We start from the raw sequence: 23,098 nt of genomic DNA on the forward strand, positions 1-23,098 counted from the left end.
GACTACATTAAAGTGAGATTGACAAGTTAATGGAATTGCTAAGTGCTGCAAATGTTTGAAGCTCGGGCTAATTGCTCGAGGTTTTCAGGTTTTAGGCTTTTATGTGTACTTTAATAATATCTACTTTTAACAAAAAAATGCAGGACAGTCCTTCATCCAAAATATTATTTCCAGTTATAATTTGCAATTAGAACTTTAAAACCGCAGTCCAAACAACTCTCAAATGCTAAATCATAGCCTTGCTAACAGCAATAAAATCCATATTGATGCTGCTGATACTATCGTAAATGGGTTATAACAATCCAAGTTGTTTTTTTTTTGTTTTGTTTTTTTTTTCAAATCGCAAAGACAAACGTAAAAGTGGCCAAGCATAGACTTAAAAATAGTTACCAGACACAGAACCATCAATGGACTCAAGACATGAGACTGTCAAAGTAGCTCCTAGATTTTTCCATTGGATTTAGTTGCTGGGCCTTAATTGACTTTAGACTGCAGGTGACCAGAAGCTATTGTCAAGATCTTTGTATTGTTTGAGCTTAAAATCAGACAATAGCTGAAGAGCCAATCACTGATCCAAGATAAACATAAGGACAAGGGCAGGTTATCTAGCGGATGCGGTTTAAAAGGTACACACAACTAGATGTCCTCTGCATAGATGTGATAAGAGATATCAAAAAAGATTAATGCCAGCTAGAATGTGAAAAGGAAAAATGAAGGGTTCCAGTTCTGACCCTTGTAGATCTCAGCTGGTTTCCTACAACTTTGTTCTAGTAATTTACTGAGGAAAGGCAGCTTGGAAATAGGAAGAAAGTTGCAAATCTTGTTCATACTTTAAGGAGAGACAGTTTGTCCATTATTCATCATATTTGTGAAAAATAGTTGAGACTGCTAAGCAAATTGTAAATAATGAAGGACACGTTCTCTTTGCTCACAGATGATGTTGCATAAATTCCACTAGTGTACATTTAGAGAGGATCACATAACTCACAGCTCAAATTAATCATTTGAATCGCTGCTGAGAACTTAAAGGAAAACTATCTGACTGAGCACAGCAGGGGAGTTGGTGGATGTGGTTAAAACTGGGACACAACAGTACAGGACAGACGCAATCTCCAGCCGTCCTGAGGAAACCGATTTAAGTAACAAAAACACTGATAACCTTCTCATCTAAACATGCAGATAAGGCCATGACTTCATTGTTGATACCCTAAACGTGACCTGAGTAAGTTCTGAAGCCTCTTTCAGACTCACTCAAGTCTCTTTGATTCTGGTAGTTTCCACCAGTGACACAACGCTGCCCCAAGTATTTTCCTCTTCGTTTTCCTCCTCACTGGCCCAAGGCTCCCTCCGTCTCACACTCAGAAACACAGCACACACACAAACAGTGGCGAAGCGGGCCAATGACTCGCGGTGGCTGTCAGACATTGCCCGTGTCTCTCATGCTGATGAATCAGAGAGAAAGAATGCGGAAAGACAGAGACGAGCGAGGAGACAATTTGAGAAGACGAGACTTATTTCTGAGTCACTGGAACAGAAACTTCTGCGGGCGCCGAAGGAAATCTGTGATGAGCAGCATTATACAAGTGTGCTGCCGTCTCAAGCTGGTGATCAGCGAAGATGACAGAGAAACCAGCAAAACTGCGGAAAGTGCCTGGAAGAAGAGAGGAATGCGAAACGAAGAAAGGGCAGTCCAGTTGCACAAGTATTGAGTTGAGTGCATTCTTAACGAGATGGTATTTTCAGAGGGCCAGTAACAGTCACCTTGTCATTGTGCATTATGTTGCTGCCTAATATCCTTTAAGCAGCTACTTGCATCACTTAGGGATACAAAAACCAGCTCAGAATGTCCTTCACGACGCCGCTTCGACTCTGGGCATTCACCTTATAGAAATTGATGCGTTCGGTCTGTTTTTGTGTTGTTGTTGGTGAAACTCGGATTCACAATGCAGCATTTTACATAAATATCTTCAGCCAAAGGCCACGTCTGTTATGATCTGTGTTGTTCAGTATAGTTTATTTTGAGATTTTCTGTGTTTAGTCCTGTTTCCCTGCGAGTCTCTGTCCTGTCTTCCCCGTTGATTGATCCCAGCTGTGTCTCGTTCTTGTGATTACCCTCCCAGTGTATTTAATCTCACCTGTGTTCTGTGTTCCTCGTCGGATCCTTGTCGTTGTTCCCTGTCGTTGTCTATCGTCATACGTCAGTTAGCCGTTCAGTAGAACTGTGAAGTCCTGAGTCGGTTAACCATAGTTGTCGTCTTAGTAGAACTGTCGAGTCCTAAGTCGGCGTCAGCTCCTGTGTTCCGGTCCCGCATCAGTTGCTACCGGTGTTAGCCGTGTGCTAGTTCTCCTGCCGTGCTGCCTGTGTTTTGGACTGTCCTGATCATCTTTCATTAAATTCATCATCATTTTCATCTATAACCTGGGTCTCAGCGTTTCTCTCCTCACCACCAACCACACCAAACCCTGACAGAAGGATCCGACCAGAAACGGTGAGGAAACGCTACCTTTCAACATGGACCCATTTACCACCCCCACAGCTCCATACCCATTCCTCAAATCTAAGGACATTCACAACATTGAGTTCGAGGAAGATTTTTTTTACTTGTTCAGTATGTTTGCGGAGGATCCGCTCATGCTGGACCTGGTGGGGGAGCTTCACGAGGAATTCCTGGAAAGAAGACTCGCCTCAACGGTTCCAGCTCCTCCACTGTTCCAGTACACTCCAACCCCCACTACTTACCCATCACCACCGACAATTCCAGTTTCCGCTCCAGCCGCCACCCACTACCCGACTCCAGTCGCCACAGTTCCCCTTGCCGTGGGGTTCCAGGTAGCCAGGCTGGCGCCTGGTCGGCAAGCGGCACGCCTAGTGGCGTGGCCCCAGCCTCCAGAGTTTCCTGCGGTCGCTGCTGACGAGCAGCCGCCCGAGCCTCCAGAGTTTCCTGCGGTCGCTGCTGACGAGCAGCCGCCCGAGCCTCCAGAGTTTCCTGCGGTCGCTGCTGACGAGCAGCCGCCCGAGCCTCCAGAGTTTCCTGCGGTCGCTGCTGACGAGCAGCCGCCCGAGCCTCCAGAGTTTCCTGCGGTCGTTGCTGACGAGCAGCCGCCCGAGCCTCCAGAGTTTCCTGCGGTCGCTGCTGACGAGCAGCCGCCCGAGCCTCCAGAGTTTCCTGCGGTCGCTGCCGACGAGCAGCCGCCCGAGCCTCCAGAGTTTCCTGCGGTCGCTGCCGACGAGCAGCCGCCCGAGCCTCCAGAGTTTCCTGCGGTCGCTGCCGACGAGCAGCCGCCCGAGCCTCCAGAGTTTCCTGCGGTCGCTGCTGACGAGCAGCCGCCCGAGCCTCCAGAGTTTCCTGCGGTCGCTGCTGACGAGCAGCCGCCCGAGCCTCCAGAGTTTCCTGCGGTCGCTGCTGACGAGCAGCCGCCCGAGCCTCCAGAGTTTCCTGCGGTCGCTGCTGACGAGCAGCCGCCCGAGCCTCCAGAGTTTCCTGCGGTCGCTGCTGACGAGCAGCCGCCCGAGCCTCCAGAGTTTCCTGCGATCGCTGCTGACGAGCAGCCGCCCGAGCCTCCAGAGTCCCCTAGTGTCCCTCCAGAGTCCCCTAGTGTCCCTCCAGAGTCCCCTAGTGTCCCTCCAGAGTCCCCTAGTGTCCCTCCAGAGTCCCCTAGTGTCCCTCCAGAGTCCCCAGCTCCCGCAGCAGCCGGCGCTCCGCCCGAGCCCCAGTCTCCAGCGCCCGCAGCAGCCGGCGCTCCGCCCGGCCCGCCGCGGCTCAGGCTCCGCCTCCTGCGTCGCCGCCCACCGCGGCTCAAGCTCCGCCTCCTGCGTCGCCGCCCACCGCGGCTCAAGCTCCGCCTCCTGCGTCGCCGCCCACCGCGGCTCAAGCTCCGCCTCCTGCGTCGCCGCCCACCGCGGCTCAAGCTCCGCCTCCTGCGTCGCCGCCCACCGCGGCTCAAGCTCCGCCTCCTGCGTCGCCGCCCACCGCGGCTCAAGCTCCGCCTCCTGCGTCGCCGCCCGCCGCGGCTCAAGCTCCGCCTCCTGCGTCGCCGCCCGCCGCGGCTCAAGCTCCGCTTCCTGCGTCGCCGCCCGCCGGACCTTCCACAAGAGGTCTGCCTCCTGTGCCGTGGTCGGCCCCCGGACTGTTTTCCGTGTTTGAGTTCTCGATTGGATTTAGTTTTGTTTTCTGGACTCTTGCCCTCCTGCCGTCGCCCCTCCGCCCACCCTGTTGGGTCGTTTTGTTTTGGTCTTTTCCTTTTGGGCATCTGGTAGCTGCCCTTGAGGGGAGGGTACTGTTATGATCTGTGTTGTTCAGTATAGTTTATTTTGAGATTTTCTGTGTTTAGTCCTGTTTCCCTGCGAGTCTCTGTCCTGTCTTCCCCGTTGATTGATCCCAGCTGTGTCTCGTTCTTGTGATTACCCTCCCAGTGTATTTAATCTCACCTGTGTTCTGTGTTCCTCGTCGGATCCTTGTCGTTGTTCCCTGTCGTTGTCTATCGTCATACGTCAGTTAGCCGTTCAGTAGAACTGTGAAGTCCTGAGTCGGTTAACCATAGTTGTCGTCTTAGTAGAACTGTCGAGTCCTAAGTCGGCGTCAGCTCCTGTGTTCCGGTCCCGCATCAGTTGCTACCGGTGTTAGCCGTGTGCTAGTTCTCCTGCCGTGCTGCCTGTGTTTTGGACTGTCCTGATCATCTTTCATTAAATTCATCATCATTTTCATCTATAACCTGGGTCTCAGCGTTTCTCTCCTCACCACCAACCACACCAAACCCTGACAACGTCAGCCATTTGGAGCTTTTGAAAAGCTTCTAAATTCATTCAGAAAGAACTGTGGGAAGGTGTAAGACTGGTGTAAAACTGACAGATAAATTTATATCTGTTTAACCATGATTTGACATATATGATTTTTTTCTGGCCTGGTCTATGTATCCCTATGAATTTTCTGGGGTGCCACTGGTTGGCCCATGAAGAATACTGAGAGTTAAAGAAGAAACTCGTGGCTGTCTCTGTAAAGGAAATGACCATTTCAGTGTTACCTTGGGCCTTAGCCATGTCTTGATAAGCCTGGTGGATACGTTTGTCTCTAGAGGGTACATTAGATGGTGCAGCTAATGAGAGCAGAATGCCTTTAGCATCATCACTTTTATCAATACACTCCACTGCCTTCTCCTCTGCTGCATTTGAGCCGTTCACACATCAAAATATGGCAATAGGGTTAATGAGCAAGTCTTCACATTTCTGCAGGGTTGAATCCTGACATTCAAGGCTAATATCAGACATTTTTAAAGAAGGTCTTCTGTTAATTGCATTTTTTTTTTTCATCCATGGCTTGGATAAAAGTACACGCTATCAGTTCTCGAGTTTAAATCCGACCTCAGGTGTTAGAAAAGAAAACTACATGCCCCAAAGCTTCAACACTGCCAGTACTTAAAAAGGGCTGAGCTAGAACTGTTAAAAATTTTGAGCAGAATTTATTTATGTCAAGCAATAAATAAAACAAGATGCACAAAAAATTGATATACAATTCTTTTCATGCATGGTCTAAAAATGGGTTTTGTTTGTATTACAAAAAGAAAATGTTCTGAAAAGAGCATTTTCAAAGAACCCATTATTCAAACCCTCAATGTACACGATACGCTTTAACCTATTAAGATGAAATATGACTGACACTCATATTTCAGGTTACCACAATAAAGGATTTTTGGTAACACTTTATTTGAAGGGTTTTGCATAAGACTGACATGACACTGTCATAAAGATGACATAACATCTGTCATGAACATAAAGAAGTCTTTATGAATGTTTGTGACTGTTGTCATGAAGTGTCATTCGGTAAATAATGACACTTTTAATTTAAAGTTGCATTGAAAGTCCATTAAAAATGCCAACTTTGCATTAAATGATCATAATTTACAAAATCATGCAAAGTTGGCACTTTTAATGGACATTTAATGCAACTTTTAGAGCAACTTTGCACTAAAAGTGTCATTATTTACCAAATGACACTTCATGATAACCGTCATAAACATTCATAAAGACTTCTTTATGTTCATGACAGATGTCATGTCATGTTTATGACAGTGTCATGTCAGTGTTAAGCACACCCCTTCAAATAAAGTGTTACCACATTTTTTAATAATCGTGGCTTCAATAGCTTACAGACAACATGTAAAAGATCAAATTAAAGTTAAAAGATAAAAAAAGTTAAAGTTACTCTGCTTGGTTTGGTTTCATTTTGTGGAATATTTATTTTTAATATATTTTGGAGTAACCTGCCTTTGTAAAAAAATCTGGATGTTTAGGATTTTCTGCAATAAAATTCAAGCACAAAGTCACAAATAACACGCTCCACATATTGATCACCCTCTGTGGATTTAAATGGGTTCGTACCACCAGGAATTGAGGGCCTCTGTCAAACGTTTTAATAGTCCCCAGGAATTATGCCATATGCTGCCTTAAATTTATCTGCTCATGTGGCAGCTGTAACGGCGGTGGGTGTAGCTCATGTCGACATTCTATCAGTGTGATGAGGATGATGCTGCGATGGATGCTGCGTTTGCTTCAGCTCAAAGCTGAACTAGCAAACAGAAAATCTGATTTGATATTGTGATCTGGTTGTGAAGTAAATAAATTAATAGTGAATGGTTTCTGTTTGTAGGCACGTTCATGGTTTTCCTTTTGGGATCATGGTGCTGGATGTTTTTTTTCTCTAATAAATTACAATAAAATCTAATTTTATTCTAGTTAATCTGATGACGAGTTGCTAAAACAAGTATTTAGCAAATGGGAAAAAAAGATCTTTAGACGAATGGTTTTGGTTTGTAAATTATGAAAATTGAGATCTGAACCTAAGGCTGCTCCTGAGCCTGAACCATTTTATCTAATTTGAAAAAAACTAAAGATTTGCAGATTTGTGTCAGCAAATGAGAAAGTTGGCAAAATGTACAAAATGCTGCATTGGCTCTTTTCTGAACAATGTGGAGAGGCATTCTGAAACAGACTGGGAAATGTATCAGTCACTGTGCAAAACCATAGAAAACATGTATAAACATTGATTCTATCCAAAACAAATGAGGCACTTTCTCTTAGGAAGCAGACGCCGTTTTTTCAGTTTTTTGTTGATGCTGCTTTGTAAAATTATTTTTGCTATTTTGACAAGTCAACCCTTTTTACAAAAAATGACCTGCAGTAATTTTCTATATTCTCCTCGTGGTTTGTTGTGATGATGGCAGAAAAATCACATCAACCTCTAGAAGGTTGCTCAGAAAATATGTATCTTTGAAGAAATATAAACTGTTTATATGTTTATATAATGCTAGTAAAGGATGAAATGTCAACACATTGAGATGAGATGGGCGTGCAAACAACAAATTGACCTGATACCAGATTCAGCACAAAAGGGGCTATTTTCTATCTCCTGAAGGTACTACACCACCGCTACTGTTGTGTGTTTCATTTCACCATAAGGTTATAATTCTTGAGTTTCAAGTTGGAAAAACAAATCAAATATTCCTGGAAGTCAGACCTGGGAAAGGCTGAGGACCCAAATTCAGCTACACAGAGAAAACAGAGGAAGTTATTTACTTTGACTTTTGATGGTTTTTATGTCATTAAACTAACAATCTTTTTTATTTTTGAGCATAAAGAGTGGAGAGAAACACATTGTTAAGAACCAGCTGTGTAACAATACATAGAGCTCACAAGACAAGATGATGCATGATGGTGGTTCACAGGAAGGAGGAAATCAATATTTTGAGGGAAACATAAAAAGAAAATCTTCATTTTCTTTTTTTTTTCATAAATAAAGTTAAGGTTGTTGAAGCCCACTTGCTGCAATGTAGGATTCATTTATTAAAATTTTTGTCACGTTCCCTGTGTGGTTGGATTTTTTTTGTTTTGTATGTTTTGCCATATTCATTGTCGTTCGCCTTAATTCTGATTCTTTTTGAGGTCTCACCTTGTTGGTAATCCCTTTATCTTTAGCATAATAGCATCATCTTATGATTCTGACATGAATACATAAATCTCTGTTATATTCTGTCTGTCATTCTCATGGCATTTGGCAAATAGAAACAATGTTGATTCTAAATGACCTAAAACAAGAGGAATATATTCTGATTCAGAGAAAAAGAAATGGTGTTTTATTTGAAGCACATGACTGTCTGGTTTCAGTGGATATCTGCTGGATAACACCAGTCCTCTTTGTTACCAATTACCCTAAGTGTTGTGAGAGTAAATCTCCTCTCACAAGAAATCCAATGCATCATTTCTTATAATAATAAGATATAATGTTGGATATAATGTATTAGATCTTATTGTTTCTTATAATTGGCTCTACAAAACACTAACAGTTTTTTTTTTTTTCCTTGTCGTCTCCGGGGTTTTTTTTGTCTTTAGTGAACATGCATGTCCGTATGTTTCCATAATTACGTCCCCAAAAGCAAAGCATGTTGAGTTGTTACAGCAAACAGACCAAATGCAAATGTCTTTCCAATCTGTTTTGCTGAATATTTTAAAGCATGGCACAGCTGCAGTTGCTGATGTATATTTTAAGGACAGAGTTGTTCTAAGGGAAGTAATTCATCTGCCTAAAAACGACATTTCTCTGTCCCTAACTTGCTTATTTCTGTTTACCAGAAAAGCCCTTTTGTTTCGTTAAAGGTCACAGAACAGAACATGGCAGTCGTTTCTTTTTCCTGGAGCAGTTTTTGCCGCGTGGCGTTTGCAGAATTTTAATATTTGAAAATGTTTCAGAGGAACTAAGAAAGTAAAAAAAATAAAAAATAAAAAAAAAAAACAATAGAAAAAATGGTGAAAATGCTGAACCTCCTCAGTGAAGTATGTAAAACTCCTCTGCATGTAAACAGTCAATTGAAGATCCACAGAAATACCTTAAAACTATTTATTTTATCACCATCTCTTTAAAGGATAGACCGCTTCAAGTATGTTTACTTTGTGTTATCTGATAAAATATAAATAAAAATGTTAAGTGCTTTTACTTGTGAATGTTTGGATTTCTGGGAATTTTAGCCATCAGGTTTGCTCATAAGATCTAAGCTCTAATTAAATCCACCGTGTTTTGTGAGGTTTCTGTTTCGTCATGTCCTCGTTGAGAAATGTTTTGCGTGGTTGTCAACAGCAGGACTTCACCCAGCTCTTTAATATAATTCTGCTTTTCAATACCTTGTTATTAAAATGTCTCTTCAGCAGACATTTTAATTAAAATCTTCCTTCATCCTGAGGACAGACGTATTGATCTTATAGAGCTTTCGGTAAAACTTCAACCCACTTTTCCTCAACACCTTTCATATTTTAGCTCTTCATAAACCGTTCTAGTGTTTATTGTAAGCAAAACTAACTGTAGAAAAATATCCTAATGCTTAAAAAAATAACAAGGTCATTAATAGATGTATTAAACTGTGACCATCTGCCATCTTCAGCACACGTTTTATTCTTTTCAAGCTTGATTGAACTGTAAAGTGAAAGCGTAGTCGTGCCTCTGACTAATTTTGAAAAAATTCAGTAAAGTGGGGAGAGCCAAGTGACAGTGAGAGCCACGGCAATGGTGTGGGGATGAGCAGAACTGTGGTCAGAACTATAAAAGCACTTTTTCTTTACTATATTTAGCAACTTTCCAGCCACCTCTATCAGCTTTTTATTAGAAAAAAACCACTAAGTTTGGTAAATCTAGCGACTTTGGTAAATCTAGCGTCTTTTCTCGATATCGTCACACTTTTATGGTGACAACGCTTTTATGGTGAGATTACAATCTCAGTATAACTGGCGTAATCTACTTTATTTAGTCTCATCATAGCAGAGTCGTTTCTTTCCGATTCAGCAGAATGAGATCCACTGAAGAGACGCAATCTTCTCTAATAGTAAGCCTCCCATTGTTGTTTAGTTGTTTTTGTTTTTTTTTACCTGCCTCCTCCTTTCTCTTTAAGTAATGTGTTGTACTCCAAAGACATTGTTTCCTTGCTCATTTGCTTGGATGAGACAATGAAACCTTATCAGCTGAGCTGTAACGTAATTAGTGAAGCCGTCTGCTCCAGCAGAGACCCATATGGACTCACTCAATCTGTATCGATTTCTAAAAGGGAGACGTTTGGAGAATTCAAACTGCAGAGGCGCTGCAATAAGGATTACTTTGCACTGCCTGAGTAGCCCTGGTGCATTTCAAAATGCAAGCTTTGCTCTCATTGAGTTCTTTGCTAAGTTTTTGAAAAAAAATCTTTGTATGTGTTTTCTGAACGCTGTGATGCGTTACGTTTGTGGGACGGCAGAGGAAAGGAATCAATTTGCCGTCCTCTCTAACACTGGCACACACAGAGAGAGAGAGACTGGGAATGATTTTCATCTCTGAGACCATCGCGCTGTGAAGACAGCAAGATGAAGAGAAAATGATGGCTGATGGATTTAAAAGGTTGTTAAGAAGGGGAAATGGCTTGCTAATGGAATCTACCGCTCTAATGCTTAATCTGCAGCCGGGCTGACTTTCTATTGGAGAGAAAAGAACGCACTGTGTCGCTCAGCATAGTAAACCGTGACGTCTGAGTTATCAAAGCGAGCAAGTGCAAATTTAGATAAGTTGAGTCACACAAACAACAGCTGGAAGACGTCAACCAATGCAGGACATCTTTCTTATATATACGTGTGTACCTGTGTGTGTGTGTGTGTGTGTGTGTGTGTGTGTGTGCGTGCGTGTGCGCGTGTGTGGTGTGTGTATACATTTCTGGATTTTTTGTTGGTTTTTTCGTGATGAATCGGTCAAATAACGAATTAGACACCACAGCAGCTGGGAAAATAAATCTATCTAGGTCTAGATAAGAAAAAACAGATTGTGGTTTAAATCTGGATGCCAGTTTCTCTTTTAGGGAACCCGGTTACAAAGAGAAGCAGAATCAATCGTTTCTTTCACTTTTACTGGTAAAATCAGGAGAGATGTTTTTTAGAAATGAGGATAATAATATTAACTGTATTGTTAATATACATTACAGTTACGTATGTTAGCTGTATTGTTAATATAATGAGTCTCCTATAGGAAATGGTTCAGGGTAGTTAAGTTTCAGGGGGTAAAAGTTCAGGATGCACACATGCCTGCTTTTACGTGCTTTCTGACATCATTTTGCCATGAAAAGCATAGGCATTAAAACATAAAAATACATTTTCCTTTGTAAGGATAATAACAGGCCTGCCTGGTTTCATCGAAATTTGTCATTAATCTGCTTGTTAATACTCTCCGCCTTTATAGTTGGTAAATAAGGTTGTGCTGTTTATTTCAGTACATGGTTAATGATTTCATACTGTTGTTATATTTAACTATAAAGTCACTGAAAGAAAAAAAATACCCATCTATTTCCATTATTTTCTAATATTTCAAAGCGGGCAGATTTAAATGTGTTTATAAAAGTCAGTGATGTCGTTACTTGGATTACATTTTAGGCTCAGAGGAGCTGAGAATTTTAATAAATTGTGGCAAGCGCCAGAGATGAAAGTCCATGTTATCATCCTCAGACTTATTCTCTCTCAGTGAATCAGGGATTTTGACAAATCTGTTTCATCTGTTAACGTACATGGAGACTGAGCAAGTTTCTGAAGATTTATTTTGGTTGTTCTTTGAACCAAGAGCCTTGTGAGCTTTACTTCTTCTGCATTCAGTAATTAAGATCAGCCAGGCTGAATCTGTTCTGCTTCTGGCTTTGCACAGGACATGACATTAGTTCTGATCCTCTCCTCTCACTTGAGGAAAAAGCAAACAGGTAATTCTCTCCCCTAAATCCCTCTAAGAGGAAAGAATACACCCCTCTTTTAGTCTGTTTTTCATCTTTGTAAGGTTCCTAAATGCATAATCTATTCTTAAAGACTGCAAATAGGCAGCTTCAGTTCTCTAAACTTTCTGAATTTGCATGTGTACATAAAAGATCAGGACAGTAAATGGCTGTAAAACATTTGGACTGAACAATATATGACAAATATATACACTGTCATAATAGTTGTTAAAATAGTTGAAATTCTGATTTATGTGGCAATATAATTTTTAGGAGAGAGTCATTTTTATTCACTTTGCTGTTTAAATAGCCAAAAGTCACAGAATAATGGAAACACAGATGAGACGGAGAGAAGAAAATCCGTAATGTAGTGGAAATTTAGAAACTGAAATCAAAATATTTACCATTATCACCCTGCATTTATCCTGCTCTCATGCAGCCCCACATCAGTCACATTATGACTTTTTCTTGCATTTTTGTCTGGAGTGACATTTCACTATGAATAAACTAAATGATTTGACATTCTTCAAATGTAACTTGATGTGGTGAAAATAGTTATTGAGTGCATCATCGTTTTCCTCATTTTAAATATTTTCTTTTGGACCACTGACATAAAAATTTGTACAAACTGCTAGCAACTACCCCAGGACAGAAAATGACAGGACATATGTAGCGCCCTTACTTTAATTATATGAACTCTGCTAGTATGATATGCTGTAAAACAGCCCTCAACATGATGTTACCACTTACAAACTTCATTTTTGGCATGATGTTTTTTGGGATTGTGTAATGACATTAAGAGTTCAGGTTCGTTCTCTTACATTCTCCCAGCATGTTACTGGTTTGCCTAAATCTTCTGCAGCAAACTTCACGCAGAGTGTACTGCTGTTTTTCTTCTGCAGAGGAGTCTTGTGCAGTGAGTTTTGTAACGGCAAGACTTTTCCTTGAAAGACTTTTCCTACCAATTGTATTACTGTTCAGTGCTTTTGTAATGAGACACCTTTTTGTAGATCATCAATTCATAATTAACCAGCAGCTTTTCATTAGCAAATAGCCACTAGAATGCTTCCTAAATGCTGACAGATTTTAGATATGTTCTTGGCTTTATATGGCTTTTTGCAAATTTGTTTGTGTCAAACTGACTCCCTGTGTCATTTGAATTGCTTACCTTCACCTTCATTAGTGGACAAATTTGTTGTGACTTCTTTGCATCTATTGATCTCTTGGGTTGTTGTAAATGTCTGTGTTGCAACTTTGTCAGTTACCCAATTAGAAATATTTCAGCAAAGAGAGATAAATTATTAAACACTTATTTTACCTTTATTGCACTCGATTCTTTATAACTTTCATGAACTGAATTTGGCTTCTGCTATTTTTGTTAGCTTCTCATTTGGCTCTACTGTGGTAAACAATGCAGTTCAATGTTGATTCAGTGACTTTAAGGTGCCCACTGCCAAACAAGCTAAAACCATGATTTTCTGCACACATACTGATGTGTGCTGTGTTTAAATATCTCTACTTTAGGCTCATTTATCCAAAAGGCACTGCTTCAGTCAAGTCACGGTGACGTATTGCTTTTAGAGAGTGGTGTTGCGCTCATGATTTCAAACAAACTTCAGTTTTTTTTTGTTTGTTTTTTTTACTGTAGTGCCATTGACATTAACATTTAATATGCTAACTGAGACTTTTAACGTCATAAAGTTGCTCACAGTCACTGATAATCATAAGCGTTTGGTAAGCGTTCCCTCTTTAATCCCATGTTAACAACAAAGGTGAACTCCTCTGCACATAAAGCTGTTTTTACTCAAAGCTGTTCCATTTCGGCGTTCTTTCTTTGATAAATAATAGGGCTGCAACGTTCTGTAAAACAAGCTTTCATTTAGTGGAAATTTCAACAAGACTTAATGAATGACGGTTTCTAAGAATAAATCATTTTGTCTGCGTTCCCTTATGTCAGGAGCAACAGTGAGTGGATGCAACAGCACTGACGTTGCTGTCTGATTTGACGAAAAGGGACATTTTAGTTTTAAATATTCAGGACTACAATTGTTCAACTTTAGTCTAAGATCTAAGACACTTCAAACCTAGCCTGAATAAAAACTATTCTGAACGAAGCACATAATCTTTCAAACATTTATGAAAATATAAGTGCCTGTTCATTTAATGATAACCTAGTTTAGCTCTTAGCAGCTTCCGTTCCACTGTGATCTACATTTAAATTACAGTTGATTTACAATCTATGATTTTCACTTTTTTCGTCTTTGTTACGATTTAATGTGATGACTTGATGTGACCTATCCAGGCTTTGGGATCAGATTTGTCATTTTCAACACCTGCAGCATCTATGAATAAAACCACGTAGACTCTACTGTATGTTTTTGAGCATATTTTTGGGCTATAGATGAAAACAATTTAAAGTGTGGGAAAATCAACCCCATTTGGTGTCTGTTTGTGTCCCTGTTCAATAAGCAGCTCAAAAGTTGCTGAAAACCCGTCAGAGAAAGACCCATGAGTGTTTTGTTTTTGCCCACTTGAGAGCATCACAACGCTTTACAAATGACTCTCGAGTGAGCGCACTGTTCATATGGCATAAAACAGCAAAAAAAACAAAGAAAAACAACAACTTCAGAGCCTATTTTTGTGACTCATTGCTTGTTGTGGTTTGAAAAGGAGACGTTGTGCGGTTTAAAGGGGACTCGGAGTGGGTACAAAAGGCAAATGAATCGCCTGTGTTTTCCCTGATGCCTCTTTAAATACTGAAACACAAAAAGCTTTCGGAGGGAGATAATGTCACAGGGCTTGTGGAGCAAATTAGATTCTCTTCGCGAAAAACAAATTCTTTCAAATCCTCGGGTGTGAGTGGGCGTGTGTTTGTGTAACAAGTGCAAAGCCTGCTGGGATCGGTTCCTGCCACACGGCAACTGTTCCAGCGCGATCTGACGCGCGACTTGAAAGTGTACGGAGGATGTGCAGAGGTCTAATTGAGCGGTTTTACATCCGCTGTTGAACAAATCAGGCTCATGTCCCATTTAATGTCTTAAAACACTTAAAAGCTGTTCATGTGAATCTGTCCCACACATAAATCAATACATGAATACTTATCGGGATTTTATGTGCAGACGAAATGCAAGACTTGTAGAGTTTACTTCTGTGAAAACCCGATATCTATAATTTCTCTCCGTCACACCAAGGCAAGCATCCTTGAAAGAGCCTCCTAACAGAGGTTCAACATGCTGGCACTTTCTTCTGTCGCAGCTCAGACATTTAAAGGCCCCGTTCTCCTCAGAAGATATTTATATCGCTTTGTTTTGAATTGTTCTCAAACACTGTGAATATTTTTTATTTTTTGATTTTTTTTTACTGCGAATGTTTGTGAGTCAGTGTTTGGTTGGTTGACAGTAAAAGAAAAAAAAAAAAAAAAAAAAAAAAGCAAAAACGGATCTGTGGCTCACAACTACATTCTGCACTCACACTGTGAGATACTTGGATTTTTTATTTTTTCACAGTTCAGTGTAGACTTTAAATTTATTTTAAGGTCTCAGCCTCCATCTGCATCTTGCTTGTCATCTAGCACTTTATCTCTGTGTCTACCTGCCAATCACGACTCCGGTGACAGCTCAGATGGCGAGCTCCCACAGATCAACCTTTTACCCAGTCAGCGCTTGACGATCAGCAGGGAGCCCGGGGTGTCGAATCAGATCGCACAGAAACCACATTTATTCTTGACAAGTAAACCTGAACTGGCTGGTATTGCAGGCCTGTAGGCAGAGCTGATGCAGGTAGCTGCTGCTGCGAGGGGAACAAAGTTGCATTTATTGCCGCTTGAGCTCAATGAAATTTAAGTGAGAGTTTGGCTCATCGTTTTCACAACCATTCTTTTTCATTTGTATAGGGCATGATGGTTATTCATTTACATGTCTGATGTTGTGTAAAAAAAAAAATCATGAAAGAACAGAGGAAGCACAAGGGAACGCAGGCGGAAGATGCCAAAGAGAGGCTGTAGTGCCAAACACACTGCATTTCACAAAGTAGTGATACGTTTTCAGCTCCTGTTTGAATTCATAAAGTGAAAATTTATCAAAGTTTATCCAATGAGTAGGAAGAAGTTGAGGAGAAATGCTGTCTAGGAGTAGCTTTCAGACTGAACAAACCTATCTGCTTTATTTAAATAAAGTTATTTAAATTTATTTCTCCCTTGCCCCCTGTGTCACTGTCTCTCTCTCCCCCCCGTCACACCTGCAACCTGTATATAGGTTGCAGGTGTGTGTATATAGTGTATATAAACTCATTCTGATCCTCGCTGGATCCGACCATGAAATCCTGTTACTTTACTGGTTCTTTTTTTTCTTTTTGTTCTGCGTTGTATTCTTGTGATTTTTATTTTTTTTTGTAAGTTTGTCTTTTTTCATTTTTCAGTATGATTCATGCTCCCATCTCCAGTCTGCATTTTGGTCCAACCTCAAACTCACACAGCATGACATATTTGTTTGGCTTTTTTTTGGGCAACCACAGGAAAACAAACAAAAAAAATAGGTACATATCACATTCTTTCAGCAATGTCATCTTTCACTGACTGTGTAAAAGATTCTGATTTATCCTAGTGTTTTCCCTTTTTGTGCTGTTGTAGGTGGAAGGTGCAGGTCAGAAGCTCCTCTGCACTTAATCCTAATTGAGTATACACTACTTTTATTTAGAGTAGATTAAATTGATCACCTTTATCTTAAAGTAAATTATATCTAGAAATGACCAGAATATTCCTTTTAATGTTAAAGTAATGTTTTAGAAAGTTGTTTTTGTCTCATCACACATAGATGCATTCTTGTAAAAATGTCAAATCTTAACCTGACAAAGTGTCTTCTTTTTTAAAAAAAAAACGGATTTCTTACAACGAATGTTTTCTTAATGGCTGTTCTTTGTACATGTCAGATGCATCACCTTGGAATATACTCTGGTCCAGCATGTCATGACATTGAGACATTCCTGATTAAATCTCGCTTTGTGGCACCAAACTTCCTAACCTAAAGCTCCCGTTTTGCAGTTCTGGTTCTTGGTGTTGGTCATGATTAATTCGACCTAGCTGCAGCAGTCATGAATGCAACCACGTCTCAGTTCGGGCTCTGGCTTGAAAGCCGTTTCGCAGCGTGCAGCCTCCAACCTGCTGAGCCAGTAGCTTGTCAATTCTTCGTGAAATGACTTGAGGACAAGGTGAAACCCTGTCACCCGGCTTGGTTTGAATCCATTACGTTGTGGGTAGCCTGGGCTTGATGCTCCTGGATCTACAGGAGGGATATGTGTGTGTGTGTGCGTGTGTGTGTGTGTGTGTGTGTGTGTGTGTGTGTGTGTGTGTGTGTGCGTGTGTGTGTGTGTGTGTGTGTGTGTGTGTGCGTTCGTTTGGACAGGGAGCTGTCTTGGTGCCTGAGCTTATAAAAGAGGGCGTCTCTGCAAGCTGATGTGACGGAGCTCCGAGTCGCCTGGTTTACAGATGCCTGGAGATGAATACCTTCTGTCACAACCGCTTTATTCTCCTGTTTTCTTCGTCTCTCGGCCTGCCACTCCTCCTCTTCGTCACTCCCTCGGCAACCTGTCGGCACTTTTATTTTGCTGCTCTCCTCGATCCTCCGCCTTTGATTCAGTCATTACCATTTTGGTTTTATTTGACTTGTTTGTTTGTTCTCGTGCCTCTGTTTTTAATTATTCAAATGGCACTGATGTCTTGTTTATTATGCTTGGCTATATTTTCCAGTCCTTTTTGCCAATGAGGGAAAGCTGGCTTTGCCGAATTATTAAGATTTATTTTCCAAGTTTTCCATCTCGGTCTTTTATTTGCACGCTCTGTGTGTGCTGTGTGTGTTTGGATGTAAATACTGCTGAGTAGACATTGATGTGGAGCGCATTTCCCACCCAAGACCAACAGTCCACGGTTGCACTGTTTGCTGCCACAATGCAGTCCAGACTGCTGTCAGAGTCGACCATGAGCAAGGTATTTTTCATCTACAAAAAGTACATTATATATTTTTTTTCTATTTAAATATATATTCAAATAAAATATCAAGGCACCTGTAAAGAACCAGAGGAGGTTGCTTATTTATAAAGCACAGCTCAGAAAAATATCAAGAGTGTACACAGGCACAAAAACCCAAACCAACATACACTGGATGGGGAAAATCAGATTTATAACACTGAGCATGCACATATCTGCAGGCAGTGTTTCTTTTGTAAATCACTGTGCCACTGGAAATGTGCACTCATGAATCAGCCTCATCTAACACTCTTCACACCCACATTTATTATACAATGCAAAGCACCTCATGAATGCTGATGCAAACGCATGAGCTCGCTGATCTGCGGTTCTTAATGTTGAATCATACAAAACTGAGATGAAGACCAAGAAAAAGAAGATAAATGTTTGTGTTTTTCTTTTTTTTCCCCTGGGACATAATTTGAGTTTCTTGTGGCTTAAGTGCATCTTAAAAAGTGTGTACTTATATCTGCTCTGTATTTTTGGTAGATGATGAACATACGCAGTAGTAAATAATGCTGTTTGGTGTTAACTTGAGAGACAAAATGAAAATGATCAGCGTGCATTTTAGTTCTGTTTGAGATAAATTATATGTCAGACATATTAACCACAGCTTCTAAGGTCTGAATGATACCGACCCTTTATTTAGATTTCAAAAAACTTTGCTTGTACAACATTAAAACAACTAAAGCAGTCTAAACCACCTTCTCAACTGAAACTTGCAGTTTCTAAGTGATCTGTTATAGGTGCTGTTGGAGAAAAAAAATTATTGCAAGTGAGTGGCAACCCAATATTAACATATTCCCAGTTCTTAAAAATAGTTGGGTTCTGATCAGAAATTGCTGATTTATAGACTCCCTGCATTAATTTAAGTTAATATGTCTAAAATACAGATTTATGATCCTCAGACTCTGTTTGGAAAATTCATCCTCAGATGATTTTCTTAATTCTGTTTTGGGTTTTTTTCCTTTCAGAGAATCTTCTGCTGCTTTGACCTTAGGTTTTTTTTTTTTCCTCAATATCGGTCAAATTACGCTGATATAACCCGCTACACACAATGCATTTCTAGACCGCCATATTGGCTGGGGTGCAAAGCAAATTTAAACGTAACATTTATTTGTTGCAACAAAGCTATATAAAGTAGTCATTAGGAAAATGTAAAAAACGACATGTCTTTACACTACTGTAACAAATATTATCTATTAAGAGTTTTATTTATTGTACATATTAGTCATTGAATTTAATTATACATTTTCTATAGTTGATAAAGTGTCTGATGAACTAGAAAGTGATGGAAGCAGACTAGACAAAGCTAAATATCAATATCACTATTAATAAACTCTAATTGACTTTTCAGGGAGCTGGATAATTATGGACCTATTTACACCAAGTCCTGTTTGAATGTGTTGCATGTAGACATTACTACTGCAGTCTTTACAAGCATTTTACATGCATTGCAAAACGTCTGTAGAAGCAAAACTTACAATGTATTTGGTTTGCACATTTTACACCAGAAACATTACAATGCAAAATGATTTTGTAAAAAACAATAGACATGTTTACGTCCAGTATCTGCAAAATACATTATTCTCATTTGATGAGTAGAGATTTTCACTTTCCTTTAGTCTGAACACCTATTTCTTCAAACTCTCCAGAAGGTGCTGTGCAATGCGCGCATACGACTTCAACACTTCCCCCCTTGATTCCTTTTGACTTCTACAATGTGCCCTCCAGATATGTGAGGAACTTACTCTCGGTTCACATAAAATAATAATGAAGTTTGTTGGACACATGAGGGCAGAGTGCCACATAGGTTTTTTTTTTTTTTTGCTCAAAAGCACAATGCATCAACTAAAAGCTTCATTAAATATAAATGGCTGATATCAAGTGAAAATGCAGGACAAAATAGAGCAGCTTAGAAGTCCTTAAAACTTTTAGTGATTTGCTATTCAGAAAAATGGAGAACGAGCCATTTGCAGAGCTTTTAGGATTCTGATTATGAGACAGTGAGGGGCCTTCGAGGGAGGTAGCATTTCACACACGAGAGCATTAAGCACGTCATTGGCAGAGGTGGAAGTACTGCTCTTCAAACTAATAAAAAAGCCATTGAGCTTAGAAAGGGAAAAGGCATTTTGCAGTTATGTGCTGAGGGCAGAAAAACTACACACAAAAAAAGGTCTGAGGTCTGATTTGAGTCTGAACCTTAATATCACACACAAATTAAATTGAAACTCTTTAGGTTTTATTTATTTCATTTACTTAAATGTATCTTTCTATGTTGTTGTTACTGTTTAATGCTCTAGGTAGTTTGCCAGCATGTTGTTCATTAATCTGGTCGGTTTCAATTTAGGTCCACATGCACAGCATGGTATCAGATTTTCAATCATAGTTGCTGACATTGCTGAATATAATTTTAAGTCATATCACCATCTGATTGCTGCTGACTTCTTAAATGCTAAGCATTTGTTTTACATTCGCTTTTATTTTACAAATCAGACCGAGGTGAGTACCTGCAGGTGCAAACATGGCCGTCAAATCCCGCTAATGGGAGCAATGTGCACGTATACACGTCTTGTTTGCAGAATTGGAGAGACACACATCGTTTAGGTTCCAGTGTTAGTTGTGCACTGTTGCATGCAACACAAGATTTGAGTTGCCATGAGTTTAAAATTATACTCTTGCTAATTAAATGCAGAAAAACACAAAAAAACAAGCACGGCTGTCACTCCAAACTGCTGGGGTCTTGTGAACGACGCAGAGGTACATCACTTAATTTAATTTTCAAGTAGCATTCATGTTAACGTTACACTGTACACATTCAAAGCTTTCATCCTGACACGTAACATCAGAGGAATGAGACTCTTGTTGAGTCTCATTCCTCTGTGATGCAGCGGCAGTGAAATATTATGTGCTGTGCTAAAGAAATGTATCGGAAGCCAATTCTGCATTGAACATTATCATTATTTTTGCAATTGCAAATTAAAAGTGAAGTAGATTTCCAATAACAATTTTATCACTCATGAAGTGTGTGTGTGAGGTTTTTATGCTGCCCCTTTTTACTGTCGGTACACTCAACAGATCCATGCAAATATCCATATAAGTATAATCCTGAACTGCTTATGAGTCAGTGTTGGTTTAATTAAAATAGGATAGGATAAAACTCCTGGACTCTTCATGTTCCCTCTAACCACAAGTGTTCAATATGATGTAGTTCTGGGGAGAGAGGTCGTTGATTTTGTGTCTAGTGAACAATTTCTGCATTGATTTTGGCTGTATAATTTGATCTTTTATCCGATAGTAATAAACCCACTGTCAGTTTTCTGAAAAGATCCAACAGATTTTCAATTTTAAAGGTGCTGGAAGTCCATGCCATTCTTCTCTCTATGACATAAAGGCCGTCACAGATCCTCACACATCTGCTTCACTTGTCCGACATATACTTGTTTCTTTGCTATGGTGAAAAGAGATATCCATTACCCGGGGAAGCAGAAAGTTTTGGATAACTAAAAAGTTCCTGAACAAATCATTAAGAACTTAAGAAGTGTAAATGAGAAAAGCTCTTCAGTTTCATTTTATATTACATTAATTCTTAAGGGTGCCGTTAAAAGATGCAACGATCTTGTGATTTCGTAAAAACAACAACAAAAAAGAAGCTACGCTTTTAATGTGAGTTCCCCACTGAATAAAATTAAAGGATGGATTTGTCCTTTAATTTTCAAGAGGGGATAATGTGGTTTCCACTGAAATAAAATAGGTTTGTGGTTTTTATCCAAAGTCACTTTTTCAACACATTTCCTGTGTCTGCATCAGTGCTCCTGTGTAAGAGTTTCCCCCATGTCCTATAGTTCATGAATATTCACTCTCAGATTATCACCTTTTTCCAAACACAACAAACCACAACATTCAAATTCTAACCAGTTTTTTTTTTTCTGTCAATACCCATGTTTGCTAGCAAGTAATGTGCTAGAATATCTCCAGGCTGCTGTTCTCTTTTCATGCTGTTATTTTTAACCAAAGCATGTATAATATTATAAACTACCTAGTAAGCTTTGTTGTGATTTGAAATTAGCCGCTTTCATGGAGGATTTAGGCGTCGTTTGTGTTTTTTATTATTGTTCTTAATCGTGTAAAGTAAACAGCTTACTGCTTCACACATGGCAATGAAAATCAGGCTTGTAGTGCTCATTAAAAAAAAGAGGTATTACACTGGTCATGTTAGAGTTTTTCCTGCACAAATGGACCTGCCAGCGTAGTTTGTTATGACAATGATATTCCCTGTCACCTCAAATTGCATTTGGGTTTCCACCTTTTCCCTCATGTTGCTTACATTATCCCTCAAGCTCTAAGTAAGCAGGTTTTTCATGAAAACCACAGAGCATACTTAACGATTAGTCGGAATAGCATTCTCCCATGGAGGCGTCCCTAATAGAGCTGAAAGACATTTATTTTTTCCAGTCAATTCTTAACGCTGTCTTGCAAAGCTGGAAAAAGGCAGCAGCTTGTATGGGCAAATATGTTGTTCAAAAATGTCTTGACTTTTTCCCTCATGTGTGTTTCCGCAGAAACCCCCCTGAAGGACGGTGAAGAAGCAGCGTCTTCCTCGGACTCTGCTGCAGACCCCGCCTCCTCGCTGTTCAACCACTGGGGTCGTGACCTGGGCCCAGAGAGCCGACGCGTCGCGCTCAAAAAGTTCCGCTACTTCGGCTACAACGGCTACCTGAGCGACCGTATCTCCCTTACCAGGCCCATCCCAGATTTACGACCGGACGGGTCAGTCCACCTTAAACTGTGCCATTACTCAGACAGAGAAGCGTCTGAATCTCTGTTTTCTTTCTCCTCAGATGCAGAAACATGTCTTATTCGTCTGACCTTCCCCAGCTCAGCGTAATCTTCATCTTTGTCAACGAGGCGCTGTCGGTTTTATTACGCTCCGTTCACACGGTCATCCAGAGAACACCGTCCTACCTCCTTAAAGAGATCATACTCGTGGACGACAACAGTAACAGCTGTAAGAATCCTAAACCTTTTTTTTTTCTTGATCTTCTTTTTGATATGCCCCATTTCATCAATAACATTGATTTTTTTTTTTTTTGGTTCAAAGACAGAATGTCGGATTCATTTGTATATCCAGTCTGCCTGGAGGCCCATTATGCTTCACATAAGAAGATGTCTTGTATTTGGATAACTCTGTTTGGAATGATTTTCTTTGTCCTAAAACCACATTTTGTGTGAGTTTGCAAAAAACACTTTACAGCTTTGCCAATATTTCTTTGCTGACATATAGATTTATTGCACTACTTTACACCCAGCCCGTGTACTTGTAGT

The 23,098-nt window shown here is 40.3% G+C and overlaps 1 protein-coding gene across 3 annotated transcripts in view; it reads left to right on the forward strand.

The window, feature by feature from the left end:
* The window catches only part of LOC103466266 (polypeptide N-acetylgalactosaminyltransferase 18-like), a 161,125-nt gene that overhangs the window by 67,123 nt on the left and 70,904 nt on the right, over window positions 1–23,098 (forward strand). For all 3 annotated transcript variants that reach the window (XM_008411739.3, XM_008411740.3, XM_081607973.1), the window contains exons 2-3: window positions 22,336–22,543; window positions 22,615–22,781. In XM_008411739.3, the coding sequence (XP_008409961.1) occupies window positions 22,336–22,543; window positions 22,615–22,781 (375 nt within the window). The remainder of the gene's footprint in view (window positions 1–22,335; window positions 22,544–22,614; window positions 22,782–23,098) is intronic.

Source organism: Poecilia reticulata, chromosome 6 (genome assembly GCF_904066995.2).
Source record: "Poecilia reticulata chromosome 6, P_reticulata-male-v2, whole genome shotgun sequence".
Taxonomy (NCBI): domain Eukaryota; kingdom Metazoa; phylum Chordata; class Actinopteri; order Cyprinodontiformes; family Poeciliidae; genus Poecilia; species Poecilia reticulata.